The sequence below is a fragment of the Camelina sativa genome, chromosome 16, assembly GCF_000633955.1.
Source record: "Camelina sativa cultivar DH55 chromosome 16, Cs, whole genome shotgun sequence".
NCBI classification, from domain to species: Eukaryota; Viridiplantae; Streptophyta; class Magnoliopsida; order Brassicales; family Brassicaceae; genus Camelina; species Camelina sativa.
The window spans coordinates 8024540-8037765 of NC_025700.1; the positions used below are offsets into that span (position 1 = coordinate 8024540).

General features: G+C 35.9%; 3 protein-coding genes across 7 annotated transcripts in view; 2 read left to right on the forward strand and 1 right to left on the reverse strand.

The window, feature by feature from the left end:
• The window catches only part of LOC104750140 (putative disease resistance protein At1g59780), a 6652-nt gene extending 716 nt beyond the window's left edge, over positions 1-5936 (forward strand). For both annotated transcript variants that reach the window (XM_010471893.2, XM_019238289.1), the window contains exons 2-4: positions 331-1275; positions 1375-1512; positions 4103-5936. In XM_010471893.2, the coding sequence (XP_010470195.1) occupies positions 336-1275; positions 1375-1512; positions 4103-5835 (2811 nt within the window). In that variant the 5' untranslated portion in view covers positions 331-335 and the 3' untranslated portion in view covers positions 5836-5936. The remainder of the gene's footprint in view (positions 1-330; positions 1276-1374; positions 1513-4102) is intronic.
• Positions 6824-12653, forward strand: LOC104750141 (DExH-box ATP-dependent RNA helicase DExH9). Its single transcript, XM_010471894.1, has 14 exons — positions 6824-7176; positions 7381-7581; positions 7668-7886; positions 8144-8473; positions 9238-9342; positions 9765-9875; positions 10060-10310; positions 10447-10570; positions 10646-10928; positions 11017-11171; positions 11310-11453; positions 11539-11771; positions 11946-12210; positions 12310-12653. The coding sequence occupies exons 1-14, from the start codon at positions 6919-6921 to the stop codon at positions 12586-12588; spliced, it is 2958 nt and encodes a 985-aa protein (XP_010470196.1). The 5' UTR covers positions 6824-6918; the 3' UTR covers positions 12589-12653.
• Positions 12677-13226, reverse strand: part of LOC104750142 (auxin response factor 1) — a 5367-nt gene continuing 4817 nt past the window's right edge. For all 4 annotated transcript variants that reach the window (XM_010471898.2, XM_010471897.2, XM_010471899.2 and 1 more), the window contains one exon: positions 12677-13101. In XM_010471898.2, the coding sequence (XP_010470200.1) occupies positions 12933-13101 (169 nt within the window). In that variant the 3' untranslated portion in view covers positions 12677-12932. The remainder of the gene's footprint in view (positions 13102-13226) is intronic.

Here is a 13226-nt window from a genome sequence, read left to right on the forward strand (position 1 = left end):
TTTTTTTTTTTTTTTTTTACTTGAATCGTCAAATCCTCAAATGGTTTCTTTTGAGTTTGGATCTAAGAGTAATATAGCCACTCTTGTGAAATGAATAAGGGTTGAGTTTGCTAAACTACTTCAATAACTGTAACCAAATTATATCTCCTCCTATATTTGTCGCATCAGATCACAATCCGACATTGTTCTGAATTTCATTTTTATCTTTTACATTTTGACGTATATTTTTGATAAATGCATTTTGACGTATATGTTATGTACGTTTCTTGCTAATGTTTCCTCTTCATTTTAAAAAGGCTTCACCTCTTCGTTACTATTTAATATATGCAGGATTTATGGCTGATTCAATTATATCATTGGGTGTTGAAAAGCTTTGGGAACTCGTGAGCCAAGAATATGAGCTATTCCAGGGAGTTGAAGAGCAAATTACTGAGCTAAAAGGTGATCTGAACATGTTAATGGCCTTTCTATATGATGCGGATTCAAAGAAACAAACACGTGCACTTGCGAGAAACTGCCTGGAAGAGATAAAGGAAATCACCTATGATGCTGAGGATATAATCGAAACCTTTCTCTTAAAAGGCAGTGGGATCAAGAGTCACATGAAAAGTCTTGCTTGCTTTTCAGGTGGTCGTAGGGAGATTGCCTTGGAAATCACAAGCATCAGTAAGAGGGTCTCCAAGGTTATCAAAGTTATGCAGACTTTAGGCATAAAATCAGACATTATGGACGGTGGAGACTCACAGGCTCAACTAAAAAGGCAACGGGAGACGCGTCATACATTTTCTAGTGAACCTGAAAGCAATCTTGTTGGTTTGGAGAAAAATGTTGATAAATTGGTTGAAGAATTGGTGGAAAACTATAGCACTCATGGGGTATCTGTAACTGGATTGGGTGGTCTTGGCAAAACCACCCTTGTGCGGCAGGTTTTTAATCATGATAGAGTAAAAGATCATTTTGATGGACTTGCATGGGTGTGTGTATCACAAGAGTTTACACGCAAGTATGTGTGGGAGACAATCCTGAAGAATCTTAGTCATGGAGATTACGTTGCTGCTATCAAGGAAGATGAACTACAAAAGAGTCTTATCTCTGAAGATAAATCTAATGATATCAACATATCACTAAATAAAAAGATATCTGATATGAATGAAGACGAACTTCAGGAGAAACTCATTCAATTGTTGGAAACCAAAAAAACTTTGATCGTCTTTGATGACGTATGGACTAGGAAAGACTGGGACATAATAAAGCCAATGTTTCCAGAGAGAAAAGGTAACCTCTCCTCGTACATGTATGCTCTTTTATTTTTAAGTAATGATAGTAAAAAAAAAGCTCATAGATTGCTAACACACTTATGCTTGTTAATAGCAGCTGGTTGGAAGGTGATGCTCACTTCTCGCAATGATGATGTACATCCACAATGTGTCTCCTTTAAGCCAAAAGGCCTTACTCTTGACGAATGTTGGAAACTTTTACAAATGATAGCATTTCCTAAGAACGACACAACTGGTAAGCTTTGCATAAACTTAACATACTATTTATAAATGCTAGATTATAAAATTCAAACAATGTATCAAAGGAAATGTTTGAATTTATATAGGAGATTAGGATTTAGATTTTACAATTAAATGAAATTATATGACAGATTGGATTTCTAAATGAAAATAAAGGTTTATATTTTTCAAATTAAAAGAAAGAATATGTCGGTTTGGATTTATAAAGTAGTGGCTAGGGTTTTGATTTGTAAATGAGAAAATGAGCTATTCCAAAATACAAAATACACAAATTTGATCGCATCTCTGCCATGAAAATACACAAATCGCATAAGAACTTGAATTCACAGGCAACTTTGATCGCATCTCTGCCATGAACGACGCAAGCTCCTCATCTCTCAGCTTGTTCCTCTCATTCTCTTTTTCCATCATCTTCTCAAGAGCTTCGATACGGTCATCTTTCTCTTGGAGGGCTCGAAAAAGTTCAGGATCACGATCATAAACAAGCATGAAGTCTTTTTGCAACTTTTCCTAATCCAAAGATTCGACCCTTGGTTTGTGGAGTTTCCTGAAATTTAGAACAATTAGAACAAAATGTATAAAAAGAATCATAAGCAAAATTTGTTAAGAACAACCAAAATGTAGAAAAAGAATCATAAGCAAAATGTTCCAAATGAATGGTACTAAGCATAAAGCATGGATATGCTTAAGTAACTTTAAACATCAAAGAGATGAATGGTACTAAGCATAAAGCATGGATATGCTTAAATGAGAACTCAGTAAGACTATTGCACCATAAAGCACAGTATCAACTAAAAACATAAGTCTTCGTTATTGATAACATCTATCTTACAGCAATGAGATAGTGTAGATTTAAGATCCCATACCTGTAATTCCTTTTGTGATAGCGTTAGTAACCCAGACAGTTTTTTCCTCAGCATTACCTTTATCTTTTCCTCGATATATAGGGTGAAAAAATATCTTTCCTACTCAATTACCAACTACATAGCTTGCAAATCTGTTTTATTAAAAAAAAACTATATAAAAAAAGAATTTTAAAATTTAGTCATTCACAACATTCAAACTCTTAAGTAACATTCTAAGTGTATATAGAAACACTTATGATGAAATCATGTTCAATTTTGAAAATTTAATCTTATACTAGCATAATAGACCAAAACTGATTGTAAGTGTTTTAAGACTTAAGAAATTAGTGTTTGTGAATGTGTTAAGTTATAAAATTTCATATTTCAATACCCTATACCTTAAACCCATCGAAAATATGTCGGTAATATGTGGAAATGTACCCGATGGCTTTCCAATGGAGTCTAAAACACGTGTTAAATGCAGTAAAATTCATAAATCCGAGAAAACTCGTAAGGCCGTTGGGAATCTGTCGTGACTCCGACAGATTATCAACGGACGTATGAGTTTTTTCAAGTTTTATATATTTAAATTTTTATAATTTATTTTCTAAATTATTGTCAACGGAAGACCGATGGATCACCGACACTTTTCAAAATACTTTAATAACGGTAACATATGACCGGCGGAATAACGACGGTGTTCCGACGAAACTTTCTAACGGACATTGTCTGTTAGGATTCTGTCGGGATATGGTGACTAAATCTTGTTGGTATTGTCCGATGGATTACCAACAGATTATGACGGTTCAAATTTCGTCATATATCAGTCGAAAATCCGTCAGAAATAGCTGACGGGATTCTGTCCGTCGGATATCGCTTTGTTTTCTTGTAGTGAAATAAACAAAATTGTATGTCGATTTATATGATGAGAGTTTAAATTTTATAACTAAACGAAATCATATATCGGTTTGGGTTTATAAAAGAAGATTAAAGTTTAAAAATTTTAATTAAGTAAATTATGTCAATTTGAGTTTATACATAACCATTAGGGTTTAGGTTTTATTTTTGGATTTCTGATTATACGTTGGCAAAAATATATAAATCGTCTCACAATAAATTGTTATTTTATTTAGATATTATTACTTCTTTTAGTTTGTTTAATTAGATTACACGGTGAATTTTGATTGATTAAAAAAAAAAGTCAATAAGAATAGGTTTACACCGACGAATCCAAGAGGGTTGGAAGGTTATAACTTTTTTTTTCTATCAACGTTGGAGCCTTGGAGGGATAGAAAAGAAAACTTTCATCTACAACACATTTGTATTCCCCATTTGTATTTTCACAAACTAACTTATAGAAAGATAGTTAAAAATTAGAAGATTAACAAATCAAATCAGATTTCCACAAACATAGTGGAAAATCATCTTGTTTGTGAAGAAAATAAGTTTTATATCATATAATACTGACACGCACACGAGCTACATATCTTCATAAACAGGGTAGACCTTTCACAATAGACAATAAGCGATCCTGATATAGGATAAGTGGACAACGTACAACCCATTCATAAACCTAAACTGAAAAGGAAAAACACCAAAACTAATGGATAATGCGAAAAAAAGTACTCAAATAAATCTTAGTTATTTTTTTTTTTGGGGATAAAGTTAAGCTCCTATGATTCTACGTGATATCACTAAGATCCTAACGCTAACTGATATAAGCCTCATGATGTTTTGTAGGATATATAATTGATAACGAAATGGTAGTTATGGCTAAGGAGATGAGAAAACATTGTGGAGGACTACCATTGGCTGTGAAAGTGTTAGGAGGGTTGTTAGCTGCCAAACACACATTGCGTCAGTGGGAAATGATATATGAGAATATTAAACATCACATTGTGGGAGGAATTAGTTTTAGTGAGACCGATGGTTGTTCGGTTAAACATGTTCTATCTTTAAGCTTTGAAGGATTACCTAGTTATTTGAAACACTCCTTACTCCACTTAGCCTCTTATCCAGAAGATCACAAAATATCGTTAGAGAAAGTATCTTATGTGTTGGCTGCAGAAGGAATAACAAAGCCTATGGAGTACGAGGGAGCTACCATTCGAGATGTTGTAGATCTCTACATAGAAGAGTTAGTGAAGAGAAATATGGTTATTTCTGAAAGGAACATGTTGACTTGGAGATTTGAAACTTGTCAGTTGCATGATTTGATGAGAGAGATTTGTTTGTTAAAAGCTAAGGAAGAGAAGTTTTTACAGATTGTCACTGATCCAGCATGCAGATCAAGTGTACACTCTCAAACTTGTAGCAAATCACGTAGACTCGTAGTGTACTGCACAGATACTTTTAATGGAGAGAGGCAGATAAAAAATTCCAAACTTAGATCTCTCTTGTTTATTCGAGTTGGGAATGGGTTTTCTTATTCTATAGGATCAAACTTCATGGTGTTACAATTGTTGAGGGTTTTAGATCTTAGTGACGTTGATTTCAAGGGAAGGAAGTTACCCTCTAATATTGGAAAGCTCATCCACTTGAAGTATTTGAGTTTAGCTGGGGCATCTTTATCTCATCTACCTTCATCTTTGCGGAACCTGAAGTCGCTGCTCTATTTAAATCTAAAAATAGTTTCTGGTCTGACCAACATGCCCAATGTCTTTGAAGATATGTTAGAACTGAGATACCTCTGTTTACCATTCAGAACACCTGGTAGGACCAAGTTAGAATTGGGTAATCTACTCAAATTGGAGAAGCTAATGAACTTTTCATCAGATCATAGCAGTCTGACGGATCTTCACGGTATGACAAGGCTAAAGAGTCTCTCAATCTATATCAGTGGCAAAGAAGGGTGGGCTATGGAAACTCTATCTTCAACTCTAAGTAAATTGGGACACTTGGAAAATCTTTCTATAGATTCCACGCCTTTCGTTAATTCAAAACTACCGATGTTGATGAGGTATAACCCAAAGTTACCTGACGTGCAACACTTACCTTCCCATCTTACAACCATATCTCTAGAACGTTGTTGCTTGGTGGAGGATCCAATGCCGATACTAGAGAAGCTACTACAACTAAAGCAGGTTGTTATAGAGTATAAAGCTTTTGTTGGAAGGGTAATGGTTTGCTCGAGCGGTGGATTTCCTCAACTGCACACGCTTAAAATAGTTGGATTAGAATGGTTGCAAGAGTGGCTAGTGGAAAAAGGCTCCATGTCACGTCTTCATACTCTCACTATGGATATGGAGCCAATGTTCAAGAAACTTCCAAATGGGCTTAGATTTATTACTTCGTTAAAAGAACTGACTCTCAGCACAAAAGAAAGAGGATTTGAGAAGAAAGTTGCCAAAGGAGGAGAAGATTACCGAATAGTCAATCACATTCCACTTATTCGAATTCGCTCTCCAACAACACACGGGCAGGTAATATATTCTAATTTCCCCAGTCCAATTACCTGTGAAACTATTTCATAACGAGGATGAGCCGACTTCATTGTTTGATGCAAAACAAAACTGATTGTATGGAAAGTGAATCGTAATGTTTTTTTTTTTTTGGTTTTTGTTGGTTCTAGCTATTCCGAGGCAGCCATTGTATTAAAACAAGTAACTAGTTCTTCTTTATGTTGTGATTAGTTATCTTTAGTCCCGTTCATGCTTAGCGATCCAATTTATAGAGTAAAACATCCCTTGCAATTGAAACTTAAAAAAACCTAAAGATCAAACAAAAAAGTCATTGCTCATTTGCTATCAGGTCAATTTGAATAATAATTTTTGTTCTTCGAAACAGTACATTTCGGTAGTAAACTTTTTATACGCTTTGGGCTAAAATTGTTTTTCATTTTTGACTTTTGAGCGACTCAGTATGATCATCTTGTAACACTTACAACAATTAGCCCCACCATTAGTTGGTTAATGGTTACTGTGCGAGTAAAACTCAAACAAGATAAAACGGAAAACAAATCAAGCCGGTTTAGAGGATGATCTTAACAAGGTTCGAGATAAAACGGAAAGGTGATGAGTTGTGATTTTAGATATGTTCATAGCTGCACTTTGTGGAGGCTACCTTGTTATCTTTTTGTTCAAAATGTGATTCTACTCTTCTCTATGGTTCCGTCCGCCAATAAATAATGTCTGTTTCTCGCCAAAAATGATTTAACGTTTCCCTCCAAAATATTGTAAATGTATATTTGACAAAAAGAAAAAAAAAAGATTTAAAGTACTATTAAAAGATTGGAATCACGATTAAAAATATAAAGAAGAATAACGAAGATCATATTATTTTAGTGATTTTATTATTTTCTTATTTTAAAAATTTGTATTCTTATATATTCACCAAAATATATTTTTAATAAGTAAACTGAATGGATTAAACATACTGCAATTGAACCGATATGAAAAGATAGAAAAAACAATTGGGCCTTACAAAGGGCTAACTGGGCTAAGAGGAAACCCTAAAACACGTGGAGAGAGAGAGACAAAGTATTCATCTTCTTCGTTTTGTGCAAACCACCGGCAACGTTACTCGTCGGCGGTAGAACTCACACACACCATTCTCCCATGGGTTCGGTTAAGAGAAAATCACCGGAGGAATCCTCTGATTGCGCTCCGCAGCAGAAGGTTCAAAGAGAAGACGATTCAACCCAAATCATCAACGAAGAGCTAGTTGGTTGCGTTCACGATGTTTCTTTCCCTGAAAATTATGTTCCTCTTGCTCCCTCCGTTGACAATAAACCACCGGCTAAAGAGTTCCCCTTTACCCTTGACTCCTTCCAATCTGAAGCTATCAAGTGTCTCGATAATGGCGAGTCAGTCATGGTATGCTTTAATCTGCTTTCAAAGCTCCAAGCTTTGTTTCTACGTTTTCAAGCTGTAAAGTTTCAATCTTTTGCTTCAAGCTGTGAACTTTACATTGAGTTCTATGATTAGAATCAGAAGTTATGAACTTTTCTAGTTATATAGTGTAGTTCAATTGAATGTAGAAGGAAATAAGAAAGCTGAAGTGTATGGTTCCATGTTCAGGTTTCAGCTCATACATCTGCTGGTAAAACTGTTGTGGCATCCTATGCTATTGCCATGTCTTTGAAGGAAAACCAGAGGGTTATCTACACTTCTCCTATAAAGGCACTTAGTAATCAGAAGTACAGAGATTTTAAAGAGGAGTTTGCTGATGTTGGTTTGATGACTGGGGATGTTACAATTGATCCTAATGCCTCTTGCCTTGTAAGTTTCTTTACTGTTTTTAAGTGCTGTCTCGGAGATGGCTTTATTTGGTATCTGTTCTTAGTTTTTTGTGTATTTTGGTTTAGGTCATGACCACGGAGATTTTGCGTAGCATGCAGTACAAAGGGTCAGAGATTATGCGGGAGGTTGCCTGGATTATTTTTGATGAGGTGCATTACATGCGAGATAGTGAAAGAGGTGTGGTTTGGGAAGAAAGTATTGTAATGGCTCCGAAGAATTCTCGTTTTGTGTTTCTTTCTGCAACTGTTCCCAATGCCAAGGAGTTTGCGGATTGGGTTGCTAAGGTATATCACTCTTGCTGCCCTGCTACCTCTCTGGTGTGATTGGATTAGTACAATATATCAACTTGTCCATATCGTTTACTTATGTTGGAGGAAATAGAAACACGCCTTAGCGAAATGTAATGTAGGTTTCATGTATAGATATGGTGATGGTGTTTCTTTGAGTAGACATAGTGAAAAGCCTATTAAAAAGAAATGAACCATTTTTAGTTATTTGATGTGGTTGCTCTGGAGATGTGATTATAAAATTGATATTTCAGGTTCACCAACAACCATGCCACATTGTTTACACTGATTATCGGCCAACTCCACTTCAGCACTATGTCTTTCCTGCTGGAGGTAATGGACTTTACTTGGTTGTGGACGAGAAGGCTAAATTTCATGAGGATAGCTTCCAGAAATCTCTTAACGCACTGGTTCCGACTAATGAGGGTGACAAGAATGGAAAGTCTCATAAGGGATTAGTGATTGGAAAATTTGGTGAAGAAAGTGACATTTTCAAATTGGTGAAAATGATAATTCAGCGGCAATATGATCCCGTGATTTTGTTCAGTTTCAGCAAAAAGGAATGTGAGACACTTGCTACGCAGGTTAGTTTCCTCCTCTTTTGTTTTTATGGTGCAAGTAAATATATCATTTACCAAATAATATATTTATTTGATCTCTTTTCAAATCCCTCAATAACCCGGTCATATGACAATTTCATCTCATTTTGGGGTATGGTTTTTTTTTTGTAACTATTGGCAAAACAGGTATCTGATTTGAGTCTGCTAAAAATAAGAAAATATGTCCAAAAAATTAGGTGTTTCTTTTGATCGTTTTCTTATTTTTGCTTGGGATCAATCTTATTCATGTGTGTTTTTAATTCTTTCAGAAACTAGTTATGTCTGTTGACTACTAAGGTATTTGTCTTAGCTAGCTCAGAAAAACTCTCTTGCTGGAGTCTGTTAGTCCTGATAGAGGTTCAATAGAGTTAGTACGTAACAGAAAAGGTGAATTTTCTGGGTATCTTGGGATCGGTTATAGGAGTTGGTTCGCAAAAGAAGTCCTCACTTGAATCAAGACTTATCTATAATATACTGTTCCCACCACCAAATTAAAAAAAAGTTTCTACAATCATAATCTTGACAGTCTGTTATTACATTGCTACAACGCTCTCTTCATATATTTCGTTTTTTTTAGACTGTTCAAACTTGTTTTTATGATATTATAATGTGTTTACCTGAAACCTTGCAGTGACTCTGTGGCCTGTCTTGTTCTATGTGTATTTTAAATGTGAAGTTCATTGTCTGCGTGATGTGGCTCTTACCTACTGTTATAACGTGAGTATAATGCCTATATGTTTGTTCCACAGATGTCTAAGATGGATTTAAACAACGATGATGAGAAAGACGCTGTGGAGACTATCTTTACTAGCGCAATTGATATGCTTTCAGATGATGATAAGAAGCTACCTCAGGCAAGCATTCATTAAAGCTCTTTCTAATATGCCTGAGAGTTTGTATAATGCACCTTAACCTATATAACCTTTGTGAATACTTTCCACAATTTCGTGAAACATATTGTTATGTTTAAATGCTGTGAGGTTCTCTGTGTGCTAGGATGTTCCTGTGCACATCTCTGTAGGTGATGGCTAGTTTTGTTGGCTTACTAGTTGTGGATTACCCACCGACCTCGCTTCTTTTATCTCAATTTTTATTTAATATTTTGTATGCCTTGTTACTAACAATGTAAAAGCATATATTCCTTATACTCCTGATGTTGAATTAATAGTCATTTTGGTGCTTGTTTAGTTGATCTAGTTTCAGATGCGATTTGACTTGTTGAATGTATTTTTTTCTGTGGGGAAAGTGACATAATTTATGTCTTCATGTACTGCAGGTGTCAAATATCTTACCCATCTTAAAACGAGGTATAGGCGTTCATCACTCGGGACTGCTTCCAATTTTGAAAGAAGTAATTGAGATATTGTTTCAAGAAGGTCTTATTAAGGTAGGTGAAGCAGTAGAGTTAAAATTTCCATAGTCTCAATTTTTGCTGCCTTCTTGATCTGGTTACCGGTAAATAATTTTACTCTGTTTGGCATACATCATCGCCTTAAGTTTTCCCCTTTTGAATAGTGTTTACTCTTTCTCACTTTGTCATTACTACTTAAGTTTGAAGTATCTTCTTTTAGTGTTTGTTTGCTACAGAGACATTTAGTATTGGATTGAACATGCCGGCAAAGACAGTTGTTTTTACAAATGTACGTAAGTTTGATGGAGACAAGTTCCGGTGGTTATCAAGTGGAGAATATATACAGATGAGTGGTCGTGCTGGACGTCGAGGTATTGACAAACGAGGTATCTGTATCCTCATGGTTGATGAGAAGATGGAACCCGCTGTTGCCAAATCAATGCTCAAAGGAAGTGCTGATTCTTTGAACAGGTACATTGTTCAGTATCAGATATATTAAATACACCGGGTAGAAAATGATTAACCTGGTTGATAGTTCTGCTTTAAGAGCGTTAGACTTCTTGACATAATTATTGATCTAGACGGTTTTGTTTCATTTTTTTATCAGTGCCTTCCATTTGAGCTATAACATGCTTCTAAATCAGTTGCGATGTGAAGAAGGTGATCCTGAGAATCTTCTCCGCAATTCGTTCTTTCAGTTTCAAGCTGACCGTGCTATACCTGATCTCGAGGTGCAGTTGCATAATGCTAAATGTTAGATTTCTTGCTTTCGTTATAATGATCTGATTGTGCTCTGGTTTATGCAGAAACAAATAAAATCCCTGGAAGAAGAGAGAAACTCTATGGTGATTGAAGAAGAAGAAAGTTTAAAAAATTTCTATAACCTCATTTTGCAATATAAGAGTCTGAAGAAGGATATATGTGAAATTGTGTTCACCCCAAAGTACTGCTTACCCTTTTTGCTGCCAAACAGAGCAGTTTGTCTCGATTGTACAAATGATGATGAAGCGCCACAATCATTCAGCATTGAAGATCAGGATACCTGGGGAGTAATAATGAAATTCAACAAAGTCAAAAGCTTATCTGAAGGTTAGAATTCTGAGAAATAATTTTCGGTTTAATGTTATTTTTGGAATCCCTTCAAACAGTGTGATGATTCCATGAACAATTTATCCAGATGATGATAATAAAAGACCAGAGGATGCAAACTACACCGTAGATGTATTAACTAGATGTATGGTTAGCAAAGATGGCGTTGGCAAAAAGAAAGTTAAGGCTGTGCCAATTAAGGAACGTGGTGAGCCTGTTGTGGTCACTGTTCCTTTATCTCAGGTATCATGGCTGCTCGGTTTAATTTTCTTTTCTTGTCTTCGTTGTCCTATATAATGTTATTTACATTCTTGTGCAGCTCATTCTCCTTGATTTTGTTATTGATGATCTTATTGTATTGTTTCTCTTCATCATGGCCAGATTAAGAGTTTAAGCAGTGCAATCATGAATATACCAAAAGATCTTGTACCACTGGAAGCTCGAGAGAATGCTCTGAAGAAGGTTTCTGAGTTACTCTCTAGACATCCCGATGGAATACCCCTAGATCCTGAAGTTGATATGAAGGTAGTTTGTTTTCCCCCCGATGCTTTTCTGTTTCTGCTATCTTTTCATTTGTCACAAGAGATGAATTCAACTTTTATTTCGTTAGATTAAGAGCAGCTCTTACAAAAAGACAGTTCGTCGCCTGGAGGCCCTGGAAAACCTATTTGAAAAACACAAAATCGCGAAATCTCCGCTCTTAACAGAAAAGCTGAAAGTTCTACACATGAAGGAAGAGCTAACAGCCAAGATCAAGTCACTTAAGAAAACTGTCCGATCATCAACAACATTGGCGTTTAAAGATGAACTCAAGGCCAGAAAGCGTGTTTTACGAAGGCTAGGGTAAATATTTACTAAATTTATACCATTCACTTTCGAAATATTCTTATGAAACCAACTCAATCTTATACATTAACTGCATCAGTCTCTACTGCCCTCTTTAAAGTCACAGAAGTGTAATACTCCACTGACAACTCTATTAGCTTTATTTATATTATTATTGCTATTGAAATGCAGATACACCAATAGTGATAATGTCGTGGAGTTGAAGGGGAAGGTTGCATGTGAAATCAGTAGTGCAGAAGAATTGACATTAACGGAGCTAATGTTCAGTGGTGTCTTCAAGGATGCAAAGGTGGAGGAGTTGGTTTCTCTCCTCTCTTGCTTTGTGTGGCGAGAGAGACTCCCTGACGCCGCTAAACCCAGAGAAGAACTCGACTTGCTCTTCATACAGTTACAAGACACAGCTAGGCGTGTTGCTGAACTTCAGCTTGACTGCAAGGTATTCACTAAAACATTCTCTCCCTGCGCTTATTCTAGAAAACTCGACCATGAAGAAGCTTTGGTCCATAACTTTCTGTCTTTAATGGCAATGTGACAGGTCGAAATTGATGTGGAGAGTTTTGTGCAATCATTCAGACCGGATATAATGGAGGCGGTGTATGCTTGGGCAAAAGGGTCTAAATTCTTTGAGGTCATGAAGATTGTTCGTGTTTTCGAAGGGAGCTTGATCAGAGCGATAAGGAGAATGGAGGAAGTTCTGCAACAGCTCATAGTAGCTGCAAAATCTATAGGAGAAACACAGCTTGAAGCTAAACTAGAAGAAGCTGTTTCTAAGATCAAAAGAGACATTGTATTTGCTGCATCTCTCTACTTGTGAATTCGTGCTTATTTCATCCTTGCAACAGATTGAAACAAAAGCAAAGAATTTTGTTTGTACCTTAATTTATTCTCTATATAACCAGGGGGAAATTTAATTTTCATAATTTTATTTTTGACGATGACCATTATTTCAGGTAGATCTAGACGTGAATCTTAATTCCACATTTAAGCTACACAACTCCTCAAAACGTTTACATCTAGGTGAATTCATAAGACCTGAAGACAATAAAAACTTCATTGCTATGCACAAACATCTCAATTATCAAATTTTTTAGCGATCTCTTGCTTCTGCTTTCATCTTTCCTACGTCGCAAGTGCATTTAGAGCATAACAGTGATATACTCATCTTGATCCAGCCATAGACGATGACCTGCGATCTATGTTCCCATTTTCGTCTACATCATTCTTTGGCAGCAACCGTGCATTGACTGTGAGTTTGTTCTTCGGTGAAAGTTTCTTCACTTCCTCAGGTGTGTAGATGAATATCTTTCTCACCATTCCACAGAACTCACTGCATCACAAAACAGAAGACCAAAATAATAATCATCAGAAAAGACAGACCACATTATAGTAGATGATGCTCAACAGTTGAAACGCTGCAGTGTTGCTCGAGACAAAAAAAAAAAAAAAAAAAAA

Excerpts from the sequence above, each read along its gene's own strand:
- LOC104750141 (XM_010471894.1), top strand. The coding sequence starts at position 6,919 with ATGGGTTCGGTTAAGAGAAAATCACCGGAGGAATCCTCTGATTGCGCT. Across the intron at positions 10,571-10,645 it reads GTGCTATACCTGATCTCGAG|AAACAAATAAAATCCCTGGA; the intron begins GTGCAGTTGCAT and ends TGGTTTATGCAG. Across the intron at positions 12,211-12,309 it reads AACTTCAGCTTGACTGCAAG|GTCGAAATTGATGTGGAGAG; the intron begins GTATTCACTAAA and ends GCAATGTGACAG.